Source organism: Amia ocellicauda, chromosome 21, assembly GCF_036373705.1.
Source record: "Amia ocellicauda isolate fAmiCal2 chromosome 21, fAmiCal2.hap1, whole genome shotgun sequence".
NCBI lineage: Eukaryota > Metazoa > Chordata > Actinopteri > Amiiformes > Amiidae > Amia > Amia ocellicauda.
The window spans coordinates 11,667,129-11,687,430 of NC_089870.1; the positions used below are offsets into that span (position 1 = coordinate 11,667,129).

Below are 20,302 nucleotides of genomic sequence, written 5' to 3' on the forward strand. Positions count from 1 at the left end.
GAGCACTGATTGGACAGACTTGGAGAGACTCACCGACAGTGAGAGCCAGCCTGAGACTCGCAGTACAGTCACTGGTTCTAGTGTTTTATACAAATACAATATCTTAGTGTTGCGGGGTCTCTATATCACTGCGCTCTGTGCTTGTCAGATGTGATGAATGCACTTCAGCCGCCATCCCTTGTTTAAAAACGCTGTTAATATGTGTGTGTTTTGAGGTCCTTCATATAAACAGTTAGTGCGCTTTATCAATCTTACATCTCGTACAGTTATTGCTGTTGGATCTTCTGTATTTGAATATCATATAATCTTATAAGCTTCAGACTCATACAGACATATGTAAATGTTAGACATTGTCTGATTAAAACGCAGGTATTGTGTTTAGCTCGGCTTTTGTGGCGGGCATCCGATCTGGGAGTGTTTATGTTTACAAAATGTAAATCGTGTTCAGTCCATATCGGTCAACAATGGCAACGCGTTGCAGTTGACCTGCCCATCAAAACTCATTCAATGACTCACTGACTCTCGAGTCTGGCTGATTCGTTCATCTTAAAAAGAAACCAAGCTGCCTCTCAACTCGTTGAGTGTTATACAACTGAAGACCGTATGTCCCATGTTGGTTACACATTCCTTCCTTGCACAATGAGAAATAACTATTTATATATATATACACATATATATATATATATATATACACATATACATACATACATACATATGTGTGTGTGTATACTGGGCATACATGATTTCAGTTTGTGTATCAGTACTTTTTGAACATTTCCAGCACATTTTAACAATACCATGATAATACTGTTAACCGTGATAATTTTGGTCACTATAATCGTGATATGAATGTGACATGATACATGTATGTTCAAGTGGATAACCCTCAAACAAATCAGCCTCATGGTGTAAATGTATAGGGCAGTCATCTTAAATTGACACTTTTAATAAACATGCTTAGCTTTTCCAAACATAATATGGGTTTAAACCAATTACTGACTGCTTTTTATCCTCGTCTTGTGCTGCCTGTGTTTACCTTCATACATAGCGACTTGCTAATACTCAGAGGCAGGAGCAAGGGCATAAGTGAAAACCAAGAGACGGATTGCATTTTCTTGGAAAATGACAAATCTCCAAGAACAGATAAAGTGAACATGGCATTTGGCCTGGTCATACAGCACTAGCGGAGAAAAAAAACCATAACATCTAACACAATGTGTTGTAGTACAGTGTACACATGATACGTCAGCTAAATTTAAATGTGCATTGTGAGATTTCCATTTTTGATATCAATAATCATACTTGCTTAACAGGATATCTGATTTAAGCAAGTACAAGAGCTTTATAAAATTCAAACTTAGAAATCAACTTTACAAACTCTACATAATAACTCAATCAATCAATTTTTATTTGTATAGCGCCCTTCGCAGGGTAGCCACAGAGCGCTTTACAGACTGGAAAACATACAACAAAGTACAGCAAAATAAAATACATAAAGACAGTAAATAAATATAGACCTGTAAACAGTTTACATGATCTAAAATAAAGTAAGTGAACATTTAAATAAATAAAAAACTCCTATGGATGGCATATAGGAGAAAAATGAATCTCTGGGGGTCCATGGCTTAGGGCCTAGGCCTAATGGTTGCCTCCCCTCCAGGCAGTATAGTTGTATACAGCAGCAAGGAGATCAGAAAGTTATTAAATCGGTGCTGCTGGCTGTGGTTAACTGAACACATCTAATGTACACTGACTGGCTGAGACAACATGCGAGTCACAATAAATTATTAAATGTTTAATTTCAAAACGGCCAATATATTTTTGCTACTGACATTATTACACAAGCGTAGTAATACAAGCTTTTAATCAGCACTTGTAATATTCAAGTTGTAATTTAAAACACGGAATCAAACAAAAACAGGTATGAATTCAGATTATACTTGCATTGTTTTTCTTTATAAACAGAACATCCCTACTGATCTGCAAGAAATAAACAATACAATAATCCATGATGCCATCCGTTTGTTTGAGTAACAGCCTGGAAACCAGTCAACCAGAAAAAACAACGTATCTATCTATCAGAATGTATCTAGTACAACAACCGCTTCATGAATAGCACAGTACGTGGCAGCACTAATAATAAGCATCTGAATACTAAAAAAGTATCAAGTAAGCTGGGGCAATTCATAGAACGAACAAACAAACAAAGTGGAACTTAAAAGACTGCTATCTATTTATAGAAACTGGTTGTCGACAATGTACACAAATGTGACACTTACAGGCCTGCTTTCACAGTCCCAAATTAGCACTATTCATGGACTACCCAATGTTATTTTAGGTAGAGTAGTCCCAAACTAGCATTAACCGAGGTCTGTGAAACCAGCCAATAGTGTTACAGCATTCTATACTGTTTACCTTAGCAAACCCGTACCTTTTTCAATTTTTCATTAATGTGAAATAGCAAGCAATATCCTGGATGATGACATAGTACACATACATTATTATTATACATTTTGAACTTTTAACTTGAATTGGCAAGGCTCAAAAGAGAATACAGTGAAGTGGCTCTCCGTAAACAGGTGAGCTTTTACATAACCTATCCACAATGTGCTTGGTCCACCCTAAGACTGTTCTCCAACTAGGAAATGGATAGAAAGCTTAATGATGCTAGAATCGAAAGCTCTGGGTCTCAAGATATGAATCCGCAATTTGAAATGAATGAATAAAATGCATTTAAAATCAGGTCCTGCCAGTGGGATCTTTCAACATATTTGGGCTCAATAGATGTGTATATGTATGTCCCATATTCACATAACACATCTTACACATAGCAGTTTTTGTGGAACGTTTAAATTCATTATGCAGGGGTCCACTGTATCAACGACGACTTGTTTCTGTAGGGACATTATAGCTTGGGAACAGTGAGTTTTGAATTATGTTTTCACATCATCACTTTAGGCAGTTCTAAGGCCTGTATTTTGTAATATCAGTAATACCTTGTTAGAGAGGCTTTGACAGAAAAATAAAGGGTGATTTGGATTTACCATTTAAAGACCATGGTAATGTAAAGTGTTTTTATATCTGTATTTCTATCTTCGTTGTTCTTTAAATTACATTTTATTCCACTACTTCCATTACTGTAGGTTAAGTTTAAATTGTCCCTTATACATCTAGAAATGAGATAGAGCCACAATTAGTATGTATCTTTAGATTTTAATTATTCTCCACATTTGACTAAATGCATAATCCAGGAGTAATTACAGACAAATAATGATGGTGCAAATCATTTATAGGTTTTATGAGGAGGGCAGTAAAGCAAGTCACATTTACTAATAGACACAAAAGGGCTTGTCAAATCAGATTTATTCTGCATAGACATTTTGATGTTTAATGTGAAATAACATCACAGATCTGCCAGCTAGTTTAAAGCTCAGATGATGTCTCTCTGGATGGAGGGGGTCAGCTGCCCAGAGTGCTCATTGGTGCATAATGATAACCTCAGTAAATGTCAATATCGGTCTCACAAGGGTTTCTGCTCACCATGTGTGCCCTTTGTATTGGAAGAAATTAGTCCCACAGCCATCCGAATCCAATATTTCCCTGTTCTTGTATTAGTTTATAAAACCATATTTAAAGAATTAAAAAGTTGAATATTTGTCCAATTGTAATTTTTTTCAAGACCCTGTTCTGTGAGATTAGTTATGACAAAGCAGGGACTTGGATACAATTCCTAGATTACCTTGCAATATGATCCATTTCAGATTTTACCAGCTGCAGGTTCATGTGCAAAATGTCCTCTTGAAGCAGAGAAGTACATTATTTAATGTGACACATCTTTGCACACAAGTTGATTCAAAATAAGGGGCCAAGATTGAAATGCATAGAACCTGGCATATACTTTTCAACTTCATTTCAGGCAACCTCATTCTGGTTTCTTAAAGGGACATGTGCACGGTTCCTTATGGTTTTATGCGTCTATATGTAACTTTGACTCTTCCAGATCGATTCCCTTTTTTGATTGTAGGATTGTTTACTTGCACAAACAATGTGCAATGCACATTCATCTGTTGTTGTTTCCCCCCACCATGGTGGACACAGCAAAACTTCATGTTATTTATGAAAACGATTTACTATCAGGTGGCCACATCAGAACCCCATCGTACATCCAATCAAAGATTTGTGGCATGACTTGATGATTGCAGTACATCAACACTCCCCAAGGAAGTTGACAGAGCTTGAACAGTTTTGTAAAGAATGGTCAAATATTGCACAATCCAGAAAACCTGCTAGAGACTTAGCCCAAAAGAATCCCAGCTGTAATTGCTTCCAAAGGTGGTTCTACCAAGTATTGATAAATCTTTTCTTATTTTTCACTAACTGTTGTTTCACAATAAAAATGAACTTGCCTCCTCAAAAGGTGAGAAGGTTGTGTATATCAAAGGGGGCGGGATCCAATTTAAATGCATAAAATGTAATGTACAAAGCAAAAATGTGAAAATAAATAAAAGTACCTCCTCATCTAAAAAAATATACAAATCATAATAATAATAATTATCAAAAACCACATACTGTCATACCGTAACTATGGATGAGTAATACTGTTCCATGCTTTTATTCTAATAATAAAAATGTATCACCACATATTATGTTCCTTTTCATGAGTCTAATTGAGTCTAATTTAAAAATCAAATTCTATTTTATATTTCTTTCTTTTTTTTTTTTTTAAGATGAATATGCAAACTAGTATGAGCACAGGTACTGATGTGATACAGATCATGGAGAGAATAATTCTGCTAGCTAAAATGGACTGGGATATGCCTAGCCATTTGTGGGATTGTCCTCTATATCAAACTGTATAAAACTTACCTTGCTCCTTAAATGTGGCTTAATCTAATTTTCCAATGAGCTAAACTGATCAGAACTCTCTTATTATTTTCCACACCAAATTGTATGTGGGTTCCCCTAAAAGGAAACCTAAGAGTACATGGAAACCCTCCTATCCTATTGTCTCATAGAATAAATGCCTGTTCTTAAAGGAAGTGAAAATGTGAGGCTGAACAGCAGAGGAGCTGTCATTAACCTTCCCCCTTTAGAGGCTGGGGTGGAAATATAATTAAAATCACAGGAGAATAGGGGTTTCAGATTATCACCAGTGGGCATCGGTCCACATCACAAAATCATCACAAAAACTTGGCAGTGTCACTTGGTAAGATTCCAGGTCTGAATGGCAGGAGGGTTTCAGGTCAATACCGAGACGTACTTGTTAGTAGAGGAAGCTGTCACAGAGCCGGCTGGCCCCGGGCCTGATAATAGCCAGGTCTATTATCAGTCCACTGTCATCAGCATTGAGATCATATTTGCAACACATTGTATAAAGGAGGGATTTATTTTTCCCTGTTGTAAATCCACCCTTTAGAAAATAAATACATAAATGAAGAGATACATTTGCATGGTGTAACATCTTCAAGAAATGTAAATATTTCAAAATGGTACAGAAATTGGTAAACATGTCAGTTTTAATGTCAGTGCTGTAGCCTATTTTCTCCCATTTGGGGGAAAACAAAAAGTGTTAGGACCAGCTTCTTATAAAACATTACATCTGGTAATTTAGCAGTAGAAAGCAGCAAATAATTTATCTATGGGATGCTTAGTTGAAAAAAAAAAATCTCTGCTTACTATCAAGAAAGTTGATGCAAGCAGTAACAACAAATGATTAAAATGTAATTACATTTTAATTACATAATCTAGTGGACTTTGTTGGGGGCTTGTAAGGCTGTCTGCTAGCTCTCTGTTCTCTGCCTGACCAAAAAGAACTTCTTGAATCACAGATTAATGACAAATAAATGTGTGGATGATGTGGGGGTTGTTAATGGTGATTATTCCAAATTAATCAATATGAAAAGGGACAGAATGCTGATCCTAAATGTAATGGTAAAAGGGCTGTCATACATGATTTGTCACTTGTGTTTTATAGATTGGGCACCCGGAGGTGTGCTTGGCAATTTGAACACAGACTCAAACCAGCAGCGTCATTTCACATTAATAGTTAAATTGCTGTCTTCAACTGGCAGTTCCCTGGAGTGGGCATAAGTCGACTGGGAAATTCCCAGTTCAATACATACAATGGTTTTCCTATTGCTTTTTCAGCACCAGCAGTTCAGATTGTTAATAGGGCTGGTTGCCTTTCACTTGATGCAATAGCTGGACAGTGAGGATTCTGGGCTTGACCTATGAAACAGCAGATGGCTTTGACAATGTTCAATTCAGTGAAAATGAACTTTGTCTCATTCCTCTTAACGAATCATGGCTGTTTAGTCCTATCCGAATATGAAAATCATACACTGTGACGACAGAATGCAACACTGTTCTACATCCCATTCCTTCTGATGTACCGGATTTGATCTAGTAATTTATGAGTAACGTATGTGAAATTGAGATTAGCCTGGGAATACGTATCAATATAGCGCAATGACTGCTGTATTGTGAAAACTGTAATGTTGAATGGAATATCATTGGTGTCCATGTTAATTTGCATGCAACCATGTTATTGTACACAGCTGCACAAAACTGTGCAGTGTTCAAGAGGATAATGCAATGTTGGATGCTATGTTCCTCATTGCTCCATTTGCACACAATGCCAATTTCACATTACAGTTGCTGACATTGTAAACACCCTGTATATATAATAGAAAAATGCATGACAAATACAGAAGAACAGATTAAAGAATTAACATAACTACTGACTTTTTGTGGATGTTGGGGAGCAAGGTATAGCCTAAAGAGAACAAAGCAAAAGCCAATTCATAGAAATTTAGACTGCACCCAGAACCTAGCTAAAAAGGGCCCTAAAACAAACAAAAATATGAATAATTAGCCTACATTTAAACAATATATATGTTCTGTGTCAAATGGCTATTCAGTTGGAAAAGACAAGTTGTGATCAGTGGGGGAACTGATACAACAAGAATGAAAAAGCTAACTTGGTTGGGTACACAGTAAAAAGTCTTTTTTTTTCAGCTTTCATAAGGCTGTGAAGCATAGGGGGTGAAGTACTGCAGTCCCAGTCAAAATAAACTATTGGATAAGATTAATCAGTTGTACTGGGGAGGGAAGAAGTTTATACATTCATTAAAATCACAATACAGGGCAGGGATATCATGTTGGCAATGCATTACACAGCAGAAAAAGGGGGTGAATTGGCTGGGTTAGAAATATACATTTGTGTTCATCTCTTCTCTCATGTATGCAGAAATGGCTCAAGGCCTTCATTTTGTTAAAGTACTGATACACTGAAGCCTTGTACTGTTAGTCTTGGAGGCTTTCAAACCAAATCAAAAGATAAAGTGGTATAGCTACAGGCTGCTTTTAAAGAGGTTAGAGAACTGAAGAACCTGCGGATCACAGTACAGATAGCTGTGGGCTCTGACACTGACATGTATAGGCTGTTAGACCAAGAGCAATGCAAACTGGTCAATAGAGAACAGAAGACAGGTGGACATTTTATCAGAATTAAATTGCAGTTCCGGTGCTTTAAAAACAGTTAAGCCATCCAGGTGGTGAATTGCAAGCAAAGACTTGATCATGAAGTAGCTTTCAAAGGAAGTCAGTGACAAAATCACTGAAAAGCACAGGTCAAGAGAAGGGTACAAAAGTCATCAAGAAATGGCACAGACACTGCCTAGATCAAGCTGTCCCTGCAAACTGAGCACCGGGCAAGAAGGAAACTGGTGAGGGAATATCAACAATATCTAAAACACTTCACAAAACCAGGCTGCATGGCATGGCGGCAAGAAAGAAGCCATTACTAAAAATACACCATCTCAAAGCATGCTAGGAGTTTGCAAAAAAGCACCTAAGTGATTCTGCAAAAATTATAAGACAAAATTGGAAGTTTTTGGTCTACATGCCAAGTGTTATGTTTGGCACAGACCCAACACCGCACAACTCAGTCATCGCCATCCCTACAGTCAAGCAATCAGTCAAGCAATGTGGTGTCAGCTTCATATTATGGGGATTCTTCTCCTCAGCAGGGACTGGAAAGGCTGTTAGGATTGAAGGAAAAATGAAAGGAGCAGAGTACAGGCAAATACTAGATGAAAACCTGTTTCAGTCTGCTAAAGACTAAAAACTAGGGTGAAAATTCACTTTTAAGCAGGACAATGATCCAAAGCACAAGGCCAATGCTACGCTGGAGTGATTAAAAAATAAGAAAGTGAATGTCCTTAAGTCAGTCAAACCCTAAGAGAGATCAGGATAAATGAGGAGGAGATACTAAAGGGACTAGCAGAATTAAAAACAAACAAATCACCTGGGCCAGATGGGATATTTCCAACAGTACTTAAAGAAATTAGGGAAATTATTTATAGGCTACTAACTCAAATATTCCAAATGACACGTAGAACAGGGGATGTACCAACTGACTGGAAGAGAGCAAATGTCAAACCAATCCACAAGAAAGGGGACAAAACAGGAAATTACAGACCAATCAGTCTCACCTGCATCACCTGTAAAATGTTGGAAAAAATTATTAGACAGAAAATAGAGGAGCATCTCAATGAAAACCATATTCTTGGAGATAGTCAACATGGGTTTAGACGAGGCAGATCATGTCTTACTAATTTATTAAAAAATGTTGAACATGCAACTGCAGCTGTAGATCACGTGAAAGCATATGATGTGATATACTTAGATTTCCAAAAAGCTTTTGATAAGGTTCCACACCAAAGACTGATCCTGAAATTGGAAGCTGTAGGCATTCAGGGTAATGTAAGTAGATGGATTATGAACTGGTTGATGTATCAGAGGGTGTTGATTAGAGGAGTCGCTTCTAACTGAAGTGAGGTTGTTAGTGGCGTTCCACAGGGATCAGTACTAGGGCCTTTGCTTTTTCTAATCTATATTAATGATCTGGACTCTGGGATAGTTAGCAAACTTGTCAAAGTTGCAGATGATACTAAATAGGTGGCTCAGCAGATACAATATTGGCAGCACAGGCTATTCAAAGGGACTTGGATAATATTCAGTTGTGGGCCGACACCTGGCAAATGAAATTTGATGTGCAAGTGCAAGGTAATACATGCAGGTAACAAAAATGTCCACTATAATTACACTATGGGACAGACTATATGTGGACACCTCACTTTCTCCATCCAAGCAATGTGGGGAAGCAATAAAAAAGGCAAACAGAGTGTTAGGGTATATTGTCAAAAGTATAGAATTTAAAACAAGGGATGTAATGTTAAGACTGTACAATGCACTAGTTAGAGCTCATCTGGATACTGTGTACAGTTCTGGGCTCCACACTTCAAGAAGGATATTGCTGCTTTAGAGGCAGTTCAGAGGAGAGCAACCAGCCTTATTCCAGGTCTGAAGGGAAAGTCCTACTCGGAGAGACTGAGGGAACTGAACCTTTTCACCCTGGAACAGAGGAGACTACGTGGGGACTTGATCCAAGTCTTCAAAATCATGAAAGGCATCGACCACATCAAACCAGAGGAGCTTTTTCAAATCAGCAGGGACACACACACCCGGGGACACAAATGGAAATTGGGCTTGAAGGCATTCAAAATGGAAAACAGCAGACACTTCTTCACACAGAGAGTATTCACAATCTGGAATAAACTACCCAGCGATGTGGTAAAAGCTGAAAGTTTGGGAACATTTAAAAATAGACTGGACAGGATCCTTGGATCACTTAGATATTAATGAACACCAAACGAGCACGATGGGTCGAATGGCCCCCTCTCATTTGTAAACTTTGTTATGTTCTTAAGTGGCCCATTCAAAAGTCCTGACTTTTGAGAATCTGTGGAAAGACTTGAAATCTGAGGTCTATAAGGGATAGACCAAGCAACAGAGTTTAAGGAAATCCGCCAAGAAGAATGGGCAAAAACTGCACCAAGCCGGTGTGCATAGTTGATAGAGACTTATTATCCATTTGCAGCTGTACTTGCTGCCAAATGTGCTTCCATCAAATATTATAACTTCACAAAATGGGATGCTATGGGTAGGGTCTGGATATGTTTGTAAGAATCTGTATTAAAATTGAATTAAATCCATCCATGTACAGGTAAAATATATTAATGTAATCCCTAGTGCAGCAAATAAGTCTATACAATTCATTCCTTTACTCCAATTATAAATGTTTGAATGATAAGTTAAAGGTCAGCTCAGATGGATACTGGATATAAAAACATTTTACGTTGCAATGATGTTTAAAAATGAAGAGTCCAAATAATGCCTTTTGTTTATGTCAAATCCTATCCACAACTGTAATATTTAGGTTTATTTATATAATACTATTATATAATGTAGTACCTGAACCACCTGATGTTGTGATATCTTTAGACGACTTCATGCAAAACCTGTGTTCCTCAAGCTGTAATGTCCATACAGAAACAAGTGATAGTCCAGATGCAATAATTATGTTGTCATTTCTCGTTTAAAAAAACAAACTGAAAGACTAATGTTTTCTCAATTGCATTGAATTAGGAATACACTTTTTGATTATTTATGAAAACAATACAAGGTTTTGGATAAAATCATTCAATCATTTGAGCACTGTGTAGTGTTGGTGTTGTTATTGCTCAGTAGTTGAAGTGAATGGAGTTGAAGGTTAGTAGAACTGTATGAAGAAAGGGCTATGTTGCATTTTAGCTAGAGAGACAAAACTTAGATTTGGATTTCAGATGAGGTAATGGCTCGATACAGTATGTAAGAATACTGCTAGGACAGAATAGCACCCCATCTCAGTTATTTTTCTGATGTTCTTTAGACCCCTGATATATTGGCTGATATTTTAGTGTAACTGACTTTAAAATGTTTAAAATTAAGTAAACCAGTTTTAGTGTAGGTGTAAAATCTCTTTTCATACAAAACTAAAAAAATCTGGCAATTTGTCTTGCTTCTCTGTGCTGAAACTGGCTAATGCCATTACTTTGATAGAAAGAACTATGGAGGAATGCCAGAATAAGAAATAAAGGACTCTAAATTACTCAATAAAAATTGCCCAAGCATATTGATGTCTTCACCTGGAATTTGCCTGAACATTTGTTTGGCTCCTACAACATGAGTCCTTGAGCCAAGATGGACAGGAGATATGGAGACCCCTTAAAGAACAAACTGCAGACTTTTAGTTCAGTAAAGCATACTTTTTACAGTTCAGTTGAAAGCCACTGCACAATAATTTTGATCTCCCTGAGTAAACAAGATGGATAGGATGCTGGAGTTTTGTTAAGATGCAAAGAGCCAGTAGATTGAGAGAAGAGTTCCTAATGCAGAGCTATCCTGAATTATCTATTTAAAACTACATCCTCGGTCAGCTGAGTAAAATTTTGCAGAGCACACTTGAGGTACAGCAGAACTGACAAGAGGAGGCTTATACTAATACATAAGCATTGGTACATAATAACATTTGGTCGGATTTTCTTCCTATTCTTTTTTTTTTTTTTTATGATTTCTATTTTACAGCCATATCGTAGTTGCTGATCAGTCACATTTCCACAAATCCAAGCTAAAAATACCACCACAAAGTTGCAGAAGCAGTGTAATTATATCAATTCCAATTCAATGACTGTTGCTTAAACTCGGCATTTGAGATTCAAGAATGAATTTTAAATGAACCTCAGCCCCCACAGACCGCAAGCTGTACAACCTTGACCTCGCCTGTGTAATCAACTAGATTAACAAAAAACAGGAAAGAGAAAAAATAAGTCAGAGGCAGACTACACAACAGGGATTCTGTGAAAATAAAAAACACTGGATCACTGGAGCTGGTTGCATAATAAGATACGTCAGTATAACAATAGAGCCACTGGGAAATGAGACAATCAAGTTTAGTGCTTCTAGTGGGAAAATACAGGGACATTCTTTTCAGGTTATTTAAAGAAGTGAAAGTAGCTGATTTTTGTTAGTTTTTTTAAATTCTTTTGATTTTTTTTTTGTACCGATTGTGATTGCATCATATTACAGTACAATAATATTTCCCCAGTCCCATAGCAAGCTCAATATATCAACATAACAGAAAATATATAAATATACATTTTTTGTGGCACGAAAATTATCTTGTGAAACAGATGCATTATGAATAGGGCAGTGGAAGTCGCATGACAGAAGTGGTAAAAGATCATAAGCAGAGATATTTCACAGTCTTTTTTGATTTGTGGTAAAATTATTATCCCATACTTCTATTGGGACTAAGGGCTAAGAAAACTACAGAACTGTACTCAGTTTCAGCTTTTTAGTAATTTTTAGCAAAGTGCCGGATTAAATCAAAACTTTGACCCACCCACTAATAGAAAGCAACAGAACTGTACTCAGTTGCGGCTGCATTTTTAGTAAGATGCCACTTTCTCCTAATCATAAATGTAACAGCTATGATGTACAGGTTTGTAGTTTGTTATTAGCGAGTGGGTCAAAGTTTTGATTTAATCAGGCCCTAAGTGAGAAACTGAAAGAAATCATATGTTTCTGATTCTAGATCAGTGTATGGAAATAGTTAATTTCATTAACGGCTAGACCAAATGCAACACCTAACGCTCCCATAAATGTGAAAGGCAATGCAATTATTGCAGAACTTACAAATTTACTAAACAATAAAGTGGGCAAAAAAAGTGTCAACCTATCAACAGTTGATACTTTGGATATTTTAAGGAGGCGTAACACTTTTTTTTTTAAATTATTTGTATTCCCAACATCCCCTAACGATTTTTGCTAGTAATAAGAACAAATACGCTAATCTAGTTTTCTGGTTCCTGCTTACAGAGATTGTGCATGTCATGAGACAATTTGAATGTGTGACCTTACGTACAGTATTATTACCAGTATTATTATTTTCCTAAAATTGAATATGCTACCATACTGCAGATAGCATGTGTTAAAACACAAAGTCCTTAATATGAATTTAGCCTATGCATATCAACATCATTATATTAGTTAACTTGCATAACTAAAATAATATTATCCTATGGAATAGGACAAACTGTGTGGATCAGAGCTTTTCCAAACAATTGCAAACAAATGTGCCTGATATCAAACCTGAATGAAGAAAAATATATTTACAGAAAACAGATGTGTAATCGGGGGTGTAAACTTTCACAGGTGTGTAATCATTGCTTTGACAGTGTTAATGTAATTGATTTAAGATACTTAGGAGCAATTTATAATCATAGTAGGTTTTTTTTTGTTTTAATAGCCTATTCAAACTTCACGTATACAGGTTTAAGTGTGCTATCATTAATCTATTTTTTATCAACTAAATTATATGACTATACAGTTCATATGATTAATGTTTCCTGTTAGTAAAGGTGATATTTTCTACTGTAAATATTTTTTTGTATTCACCTCATCAATATATGATATAAAACAATGATCTGAAACAATTGCTGATATTAGATTGTTGATTTGTTTTATTGCATTTTCCTGAGGTAGTCAGTTTCTTATAATATAACAATTAATAATAAAAATAAGAGAAGGTCTACTGTAGGATTTACCTTAAAAAAAATCTGTATGAATGGATCTTACAGCTGATCCCTGCTTCCACAACGTTTCCAAACTCTGTTCCCATGGATTTTTCTTTAAATTAATCTTAACCTGTCTCTCTGTGCTGTCACTCTGGTTAGTCCCACCTTCAAACAGAAGTAAATTATCCAATCAGAGAAGTGAGGTTTTGGAAACCAACTCTGTTAGGACAGAACTGCTCCAGAGGCAGTACTATATGATGCATCTGATTGGTTAATTGCCTGTAAAAAATTATTTTGAAAGATTATTATTATTTTAAAGAAAAAATAACATAAGGTAATCAAAAACAATATTGTGCTTCATGATCAAAAGCACTAGGGATCCACTTTTAGTCCAATAAGTTCTGTACTTTGTAAATAATTCATCATTTAGACATAGCCAGTATGAAAATATGCGGTTTCATCAAGACAATGTCTTTCGAGAACTGCCAGGGATTAAGAAACATTTTTTGGTTGCTATTATTAGAAATCAGTGTAATTCTTGCAAATTCCTCCAATATACGAGTTCATAAATACATTACAAATGTGTGTTGTGTTATGGAATTGTGCCATCTTTCACATATACTGCACGGGAAATTAAATTAAACGTCTACATGTTGCTTTCTTAATAGGTTCTATTATTTTTTAATTATTACAAACAAGTAGCAAATTGTCAAAACCAAAAGCTCCACTTGTGAGACAAACCCATTTTGTATAGAACTGCAACTACAGAACAATCTTAAAAAGAAGAATAAAGTAAAATGCTACAGTTGCTTCACAATTTGTAATAAAATCACCAGTATCACTTACACTGGAATGAGTAATATTAGAAAACGATCGTGTGCCAACAGACAATCAGCTTCCAGATCTAGCGGGCATCATTAAATGATAATGCCCGCCAGAATGGTGAAATGCCCAAAATGAATAACGAAATACTACAGGGACTGTTCAGTAACTGTAACAATACTTTATCTGGCAATGTTGAGATCAACTATAAGAAAGAGGACACAATAGTAATAAAAATTAATAAAGATATATTTTAGCCCCCGGAAAAAAAAAAAAAAACGGTACGTGTGTGTCAGTTTTACGTTGGTAACTATTGTTCTCAGTGGAAGGTTACTGGACTTTTAAAATATTGTAGAATATATAAGGTAAATAAAGGTTTTGAAGTTTATTAAATTAAAAAAAAATAACATCGTTTTCTAATAGCAATCTCGATTTTATCAATCTTGACTTTCATTAGTGCCCTCACCTTCTGGACACATAACTCCTGTCACAATAATCTAGCAAACGTTAGAGCAAACATCAATGCTCATCGGTAGAACATCGATGGGCTCTATTGCTTAATTAATTTACCTTTCCTTTCCAATTTCACCTTGACCTCATACTTAATCGCTAGTTTCAAATCTTTTCAAACTTGCCTGTTTTCACAAAAAAACACTTTGCCACTGAATGTATGAATAATATATGGAAAAATACAAAAAAGTCTAAAGCTGGAGAGTTCACAAGATGGCACAACCAGATAAAAAGTTGGGCCCTGATAACAACAACAATTTTTAATAACATTTTCTGAGGTCCCAAGTGGCTCATCTGTTTACAGACCATAGGTTTGGTTATACAGTCCAGACATAAGTGATCTGAATTGTGTGTGTGTTATGTTAACAGAGGTGCATTACTCCTCTCTGTAAAGTATTAGTCTGTGCTGTTTGTGCTGTGGATTACACGAATCCTGAAAAAAGCATTTCAGGGGTAGAAATCTGGTAAAACCTGAAAATCAGAACCCATAGGTTGAACAGCCTGGATTCAAACTCTCTGGTCAATAGTCCTGAACATGCACACAGAGCTGTGTTTTTAATGTACTAAACTCGTTGTTAGAATTAGCCCTAGGCTCTTGAGCATTTGACAATGCAGTTTCAAGAGGTCTAGTAAAATGACCAGACATTTGGAACAAATGTTAAATCGGCTTTATTTCAGATTTACATTTAATTCTATATTCGTCTGCCTCTCATTCACTGTATTTCTATTTCTTTCTTCTAAATCTCTTATCTTGCACATGGTCAGTGTATGCAACACAGTAGAAGAGCCCAGCCACCTAATTCTTCGAACCAAATCTAACTTAGTCACCAGGCAGATGAAAATTAGTGACATGCAACTCATGTGATTTATAAAGTGCTATTTTTACCTACAATCTGTTAAATTCATAGGGGATGTTACCAAGGAGTCACCTCAGGACAGAGCACTTCTATTAAATTCAAAGGGTACCATTTATTCCACCTTCCCACAAAGCATTATTAATAGAGAGGCGTTAGTATAGTAAATGCCCTTTTCTGGCTTTGACATTGTTCACAAGCTCGTCTAGCTAGTACCAGCTTGAACATTTAATGCATTCTATTTATTATCTCTCCTTCTCTACAGAAGAAGTCATTAATGGTGACCTCATCCTTCTTCTCATCTCCCACGGAAGAAGGATTCACAATATGTCTGGAGCCACTTCTTTATGTCTTTGACTAGGCAAGAGGAGTACATGAAGAGTAAATATCTCTTCAATAAAGCTCTCTTAATTGCGTTTAACTGAGTGGCTACTTAATACTCAACATCTGATGTCAGGTTGGCACGGGTTGGGAGTTTATTTTGCCCTTGTGGAAAGTTACTTACAGAGAGGGATCGTGAACAAGGTCTTTAAGGTTGATTCCACTTCGGTCCTCGGCAAGGTTCCTAAAGCAGCTGTCGCTTACTGCAAAAAACAAAAATAAAGACATAAATAAATACCTTGCATATAAACCTTTCATTCTGAACCAACAGCAATATGAATACTAAAACTTCTCCAAGGAGTGTATTTAAAGGCCCATTTTAGCTGATATTTCAGGTGACAAGCAGTCAAAACATTCCCACTTTTTTTTTTACTGAGTTGCTTTTATCTAACTAGCTAGCTTCTTCGCTGTTATTTGCAGGTAAAACCATCCCATTTGGCTTACAGAATCAAACGTTTCATTGTCTTGTACACCACTCAGATGATACACTTGTCTAACCTGTCAGGGATATTAAATTCCCCCCTTTTGGGCATACAAATTCCATTTGCAGAGAAAACAGTGAACTGAACATTGATCATAGTGGTTTATTTTAAAACTGAACAAAAATCATAGCTGCTACATAAAACCAAGCGTGTTGCGTTTTATTTTTCAACATTTGATAAACGTAAATTATAGAAGCTCTCTCTTAAACACTAAATATACATTCTTAATTAAACGCACACAAAGAAAAGTGATAATAAAGGACACATCGGGCAGGACAGTGGGTTAATGAGGTTTCGCTCTCAAAGGTCTGTGTAGTAATCTCATAGTTTTACATACATTTTAAAGGGGAAATGAATGTGTCTGGGGCCATTGCCAAGGACACAAAGATATTCTAATGACAGTTAATCAAACCTTGATTCAATATAGCTATAGAGTTTTATTAATAATTAGTGTAATGTAAATACACCTGTATGCAGGTGCTTGGTTTTGTATACATGGTCAAATGTTGCAAGCATTACATTCAAATGTAAAGGATTATTAACTAATATGCAATACTGCAACACTCCACCTTTGAGAACATTTTTTCTCCTTAATAAAGTGTAGTTAATGTGAGTGCCCACATCTGGTCTGATTGACATGAACCTGACATGCATAATGTTAGAAAAAAATGAACTATACATGCATTACCTTTAACTTTAGATAACAGTAATTACTTTATTATCCTTCCAGTTCCATAAATGGGCACTGTTTTTGAGTGTGCACTGTGATCCATGTATTTAGAAAACATTTGAAAAATGGTATGTGTCACCTTGACACAAAGTATGCCAAATGCAGTCCCTATCTATTGTGAATCAGCCAAGATGACATTCCCCTGAAAATTGAATTTAAACAACTGTACCAGCCACCCCTTACCTATTAACAACTATGTAGCAGCATCTATCAGCTAATTTTAGATTAGCAATATACTTTAATTGATGTCAATCACATATTTTCTACTTTATTTGTGTGGTTTTTAGATCACTACCTCTGCCAGCTTGGATATCCCTAGTTTTTATAGTATATATTTAAATACCATGCAAACTAAAAGACCCATTGCTAATGAAAGAATCTCATGCTGGCCTTAGACCAGATTTTGTATCTTGGAATGCTTGGGCTACCTCGGCCAAAGCAGTATAAATCAATAGCAGCATTGCACTGCTCCTCGAGTGAATCAAATTAATGGAATCTGCAGAAAGCCATCCACTGAGCTCCTATCCCATTAGGCTGAAAGAGTAGCTCGTGTTGTTATGTAATGATCGGGAAAACACAATGGCAGAATAGAAGGCAGAGTGTTCTCTGGCCACTAGGTCAGTGTGGCAAGAAAAGACAATCCTTGGAAGTGCAGGGGACCAGATACGTTCTTCAGGATTACTTAGGAGATGACAACTGGCTATCATACTCATTAGGTATTTAGTTTTTGGATATTTTGCCCAAATGGAGGGTATTTCAGAGGAAGGCAGAAAGTAGAACGATGTACAAGCTTTTACGCATGCATATTAAATTGCAAGTACTCTCCGCAAACTTGAACAAATGTCACCCTTAACACTTCAGTGCTCTTAGAATGCAACAGTCAGCATTTTACCACAAAATGAGGGCATTTGTGTGTCCAGTTAGTTGTATTATGTATGAATTGTGAAGGACAAATGTCCAAAGCTTTGTGATTAGGTGGTTTTTCTCATAGGCCTAATTTATGGGCACATTTTCAAATTAAAAAAAAATCAACACAAACCTGATTCAGTTCATTATTTATTGATACTCCATGTAGTTGCATCATATAAAACATGAGAATTTACTTTAAAAGTTTCAGTTTTTGCAAATGTTGGAAACTGTTGCTTTACAGTTGGGGTAAGGAACATGGAGATGTTTTTTTTCTTCCATATTTTAATTTCATACATGCTGTATTTCTAAAATCTGAACTAGTGAGTACACTTGTAGGACTTGCATATTGAGAAAGACTATACAAAATAAACAATAAGGAGTTACATGGTGATGCTTATAACTGACTCTTATCTGTATTGTCAAAATTGTAAGATACTTAAGATTTCCTTCACAAACACAAATTATAACCCTTGCCAGATAACATTTCTTCTGTAATATGCATCCCTGAATGTTACTTTGCAGCAACAAATTATTTGATGGGTATCACCAAGAATATCCAATCTCCAAATATCTGGAGGAAGGAAATCATATTTAAAATTCCATCAGCTTTCCCACATTTAATATTCTCTCATTAGGTCATTTAAAAAGGAAGCCTACTCTGAAGAACATAGCACATAACCTTTATGCATTTGCATCCCAAGTGTTTTCTGAGAAGTTACCTTAACTGTCTTCAATAATTAGATATCTAATCAGATTTAAAATAATCAATATCCCTGGATGTACAATGTGACCCGGCTTGTTGCTGTTCAGCTCAATTCCATTTGCATATAAACCTTACTGAGCTGTCCACCATTTCTGAAGAATCAATTCCAGCAGTATTGATTTCTTGCGCATGCAAATGTGGCAGTAATTCATTAGTGACTGGAGCCACCCCCATAGCTTTAAATCCAAGGAACAACAATTTAAACATTAAAATGTTTTTGTAGCATTTTCCACTAGATCGGTACAGAAATCACAAGCCTTATTTTTCTTGGTGATGAAGTGCGATTTGTAAATTTGTTTCAAATAAGTGAAAGGCTCCAGACATTCATAAATTAATTTCATGTTCCATCTAGACTTGTATGATTTTTATGTTTTATGTGAAAATGTTTCAAGGGAGCTGCATGTATTCAAGCTGTTTGAGTTGCAGTGAATACAGGCTTTAGAAGCCCAGAGAGGATTTTTTTTTTTAACTCACATTTTTAGGTGTATGAGGGGAGATGTTATCAGAAAAAGCACCATGTGGAGAGCAAGTCAAGCCTTTGATGAAGCAGGGTCATTCAAGGTGAAGGGATCAGTACTGAAAATAGCACTTGGAAATGTAAATGTAATGCTTACTAAATTCATCTTAGACGAAACGAGTCAATAATACAAAGCTTTCACTATGACTCCAGGAAGAATAATATTGTGAAAGACTCCAGCCCAATAAGCAAATGATCTGGGAACCAGTATACTAAATCTCCATTGGTCCTTAAAGGGGACTTCCACTGCAAATCCATATTTTCTCAGGTTATTCTATAAGCAGAAACATATTCTGAGTTTTTCATGTCCAGCACATTCTCTGTACCAGAAATCAGAGATGGGAAAATATGCCGTGTCATCACCGGGTGCTAACTCTGGAGTTGCTTTGCTGGAAGTACAAGGAGAAAATGAAAATCATGAAAATCATGAAAATCATTAAACAATTGCATTTTATGCAGGTTTGATGGCCTCATCACCCTTTTTTTCCTAAAGATCCATCGGTTTGTAGTCATAAAAAGTTTATTTCACCACCCAGAATGGTTACTATTATTTTACATTATTTTATTCCAGGCACTGCCGTGTAGGATACAGCAGAGTGCGAACTGCGCATGTGTTCTCCAAAGGGGTGCTGACATTTGTATTTCTGTTGCATGTATGACATCATGATGAGAGCTCACTAGGACATGGGTGTATTCAGTATTCAGAAACCATTATATTTGTTCTTTAAATAAAATAATGTAGCCTAATCCTGGCCGCCACCAGTAGCCGCTCATGCCTTCCAGTTACACAAACGGTTCTCTGTGATCAATTTCCTTGACATGTGAAGAGGTACACTTTACATTTAGATTCCTACTTAATTAATATATATATATA

The 20,302-nt window shown here is 36.2% G+C and overlaps 1 protein-coding gene across 12 annotated transcripts in view; it reads right to left on the reverse strand.

The window, feature by feature from the left end:
- gphna (gephyrin a) overlaps nucleotides 1–20,302 on the reverse strand; it is a 278,299-nt gene that overhangs the window by 179,180 nt on the left and 78,817 nt on the right. For all 12 annotated transcript variants that reach the window (XM_066694145.1, XM_066694146.1, XM_066694142.1 and 9 more), the window contains exon 2: nucleotides 16,152–16,230. In XM_066694145.1, coding sequence (XP_066550242.1) covers nucleotides 16,152–16,230 — 79 coding nt within the window. The remainder of the gene's footprint in view (nucleotides 1–16,151; nucleotides 16,231–20,302) is intronic.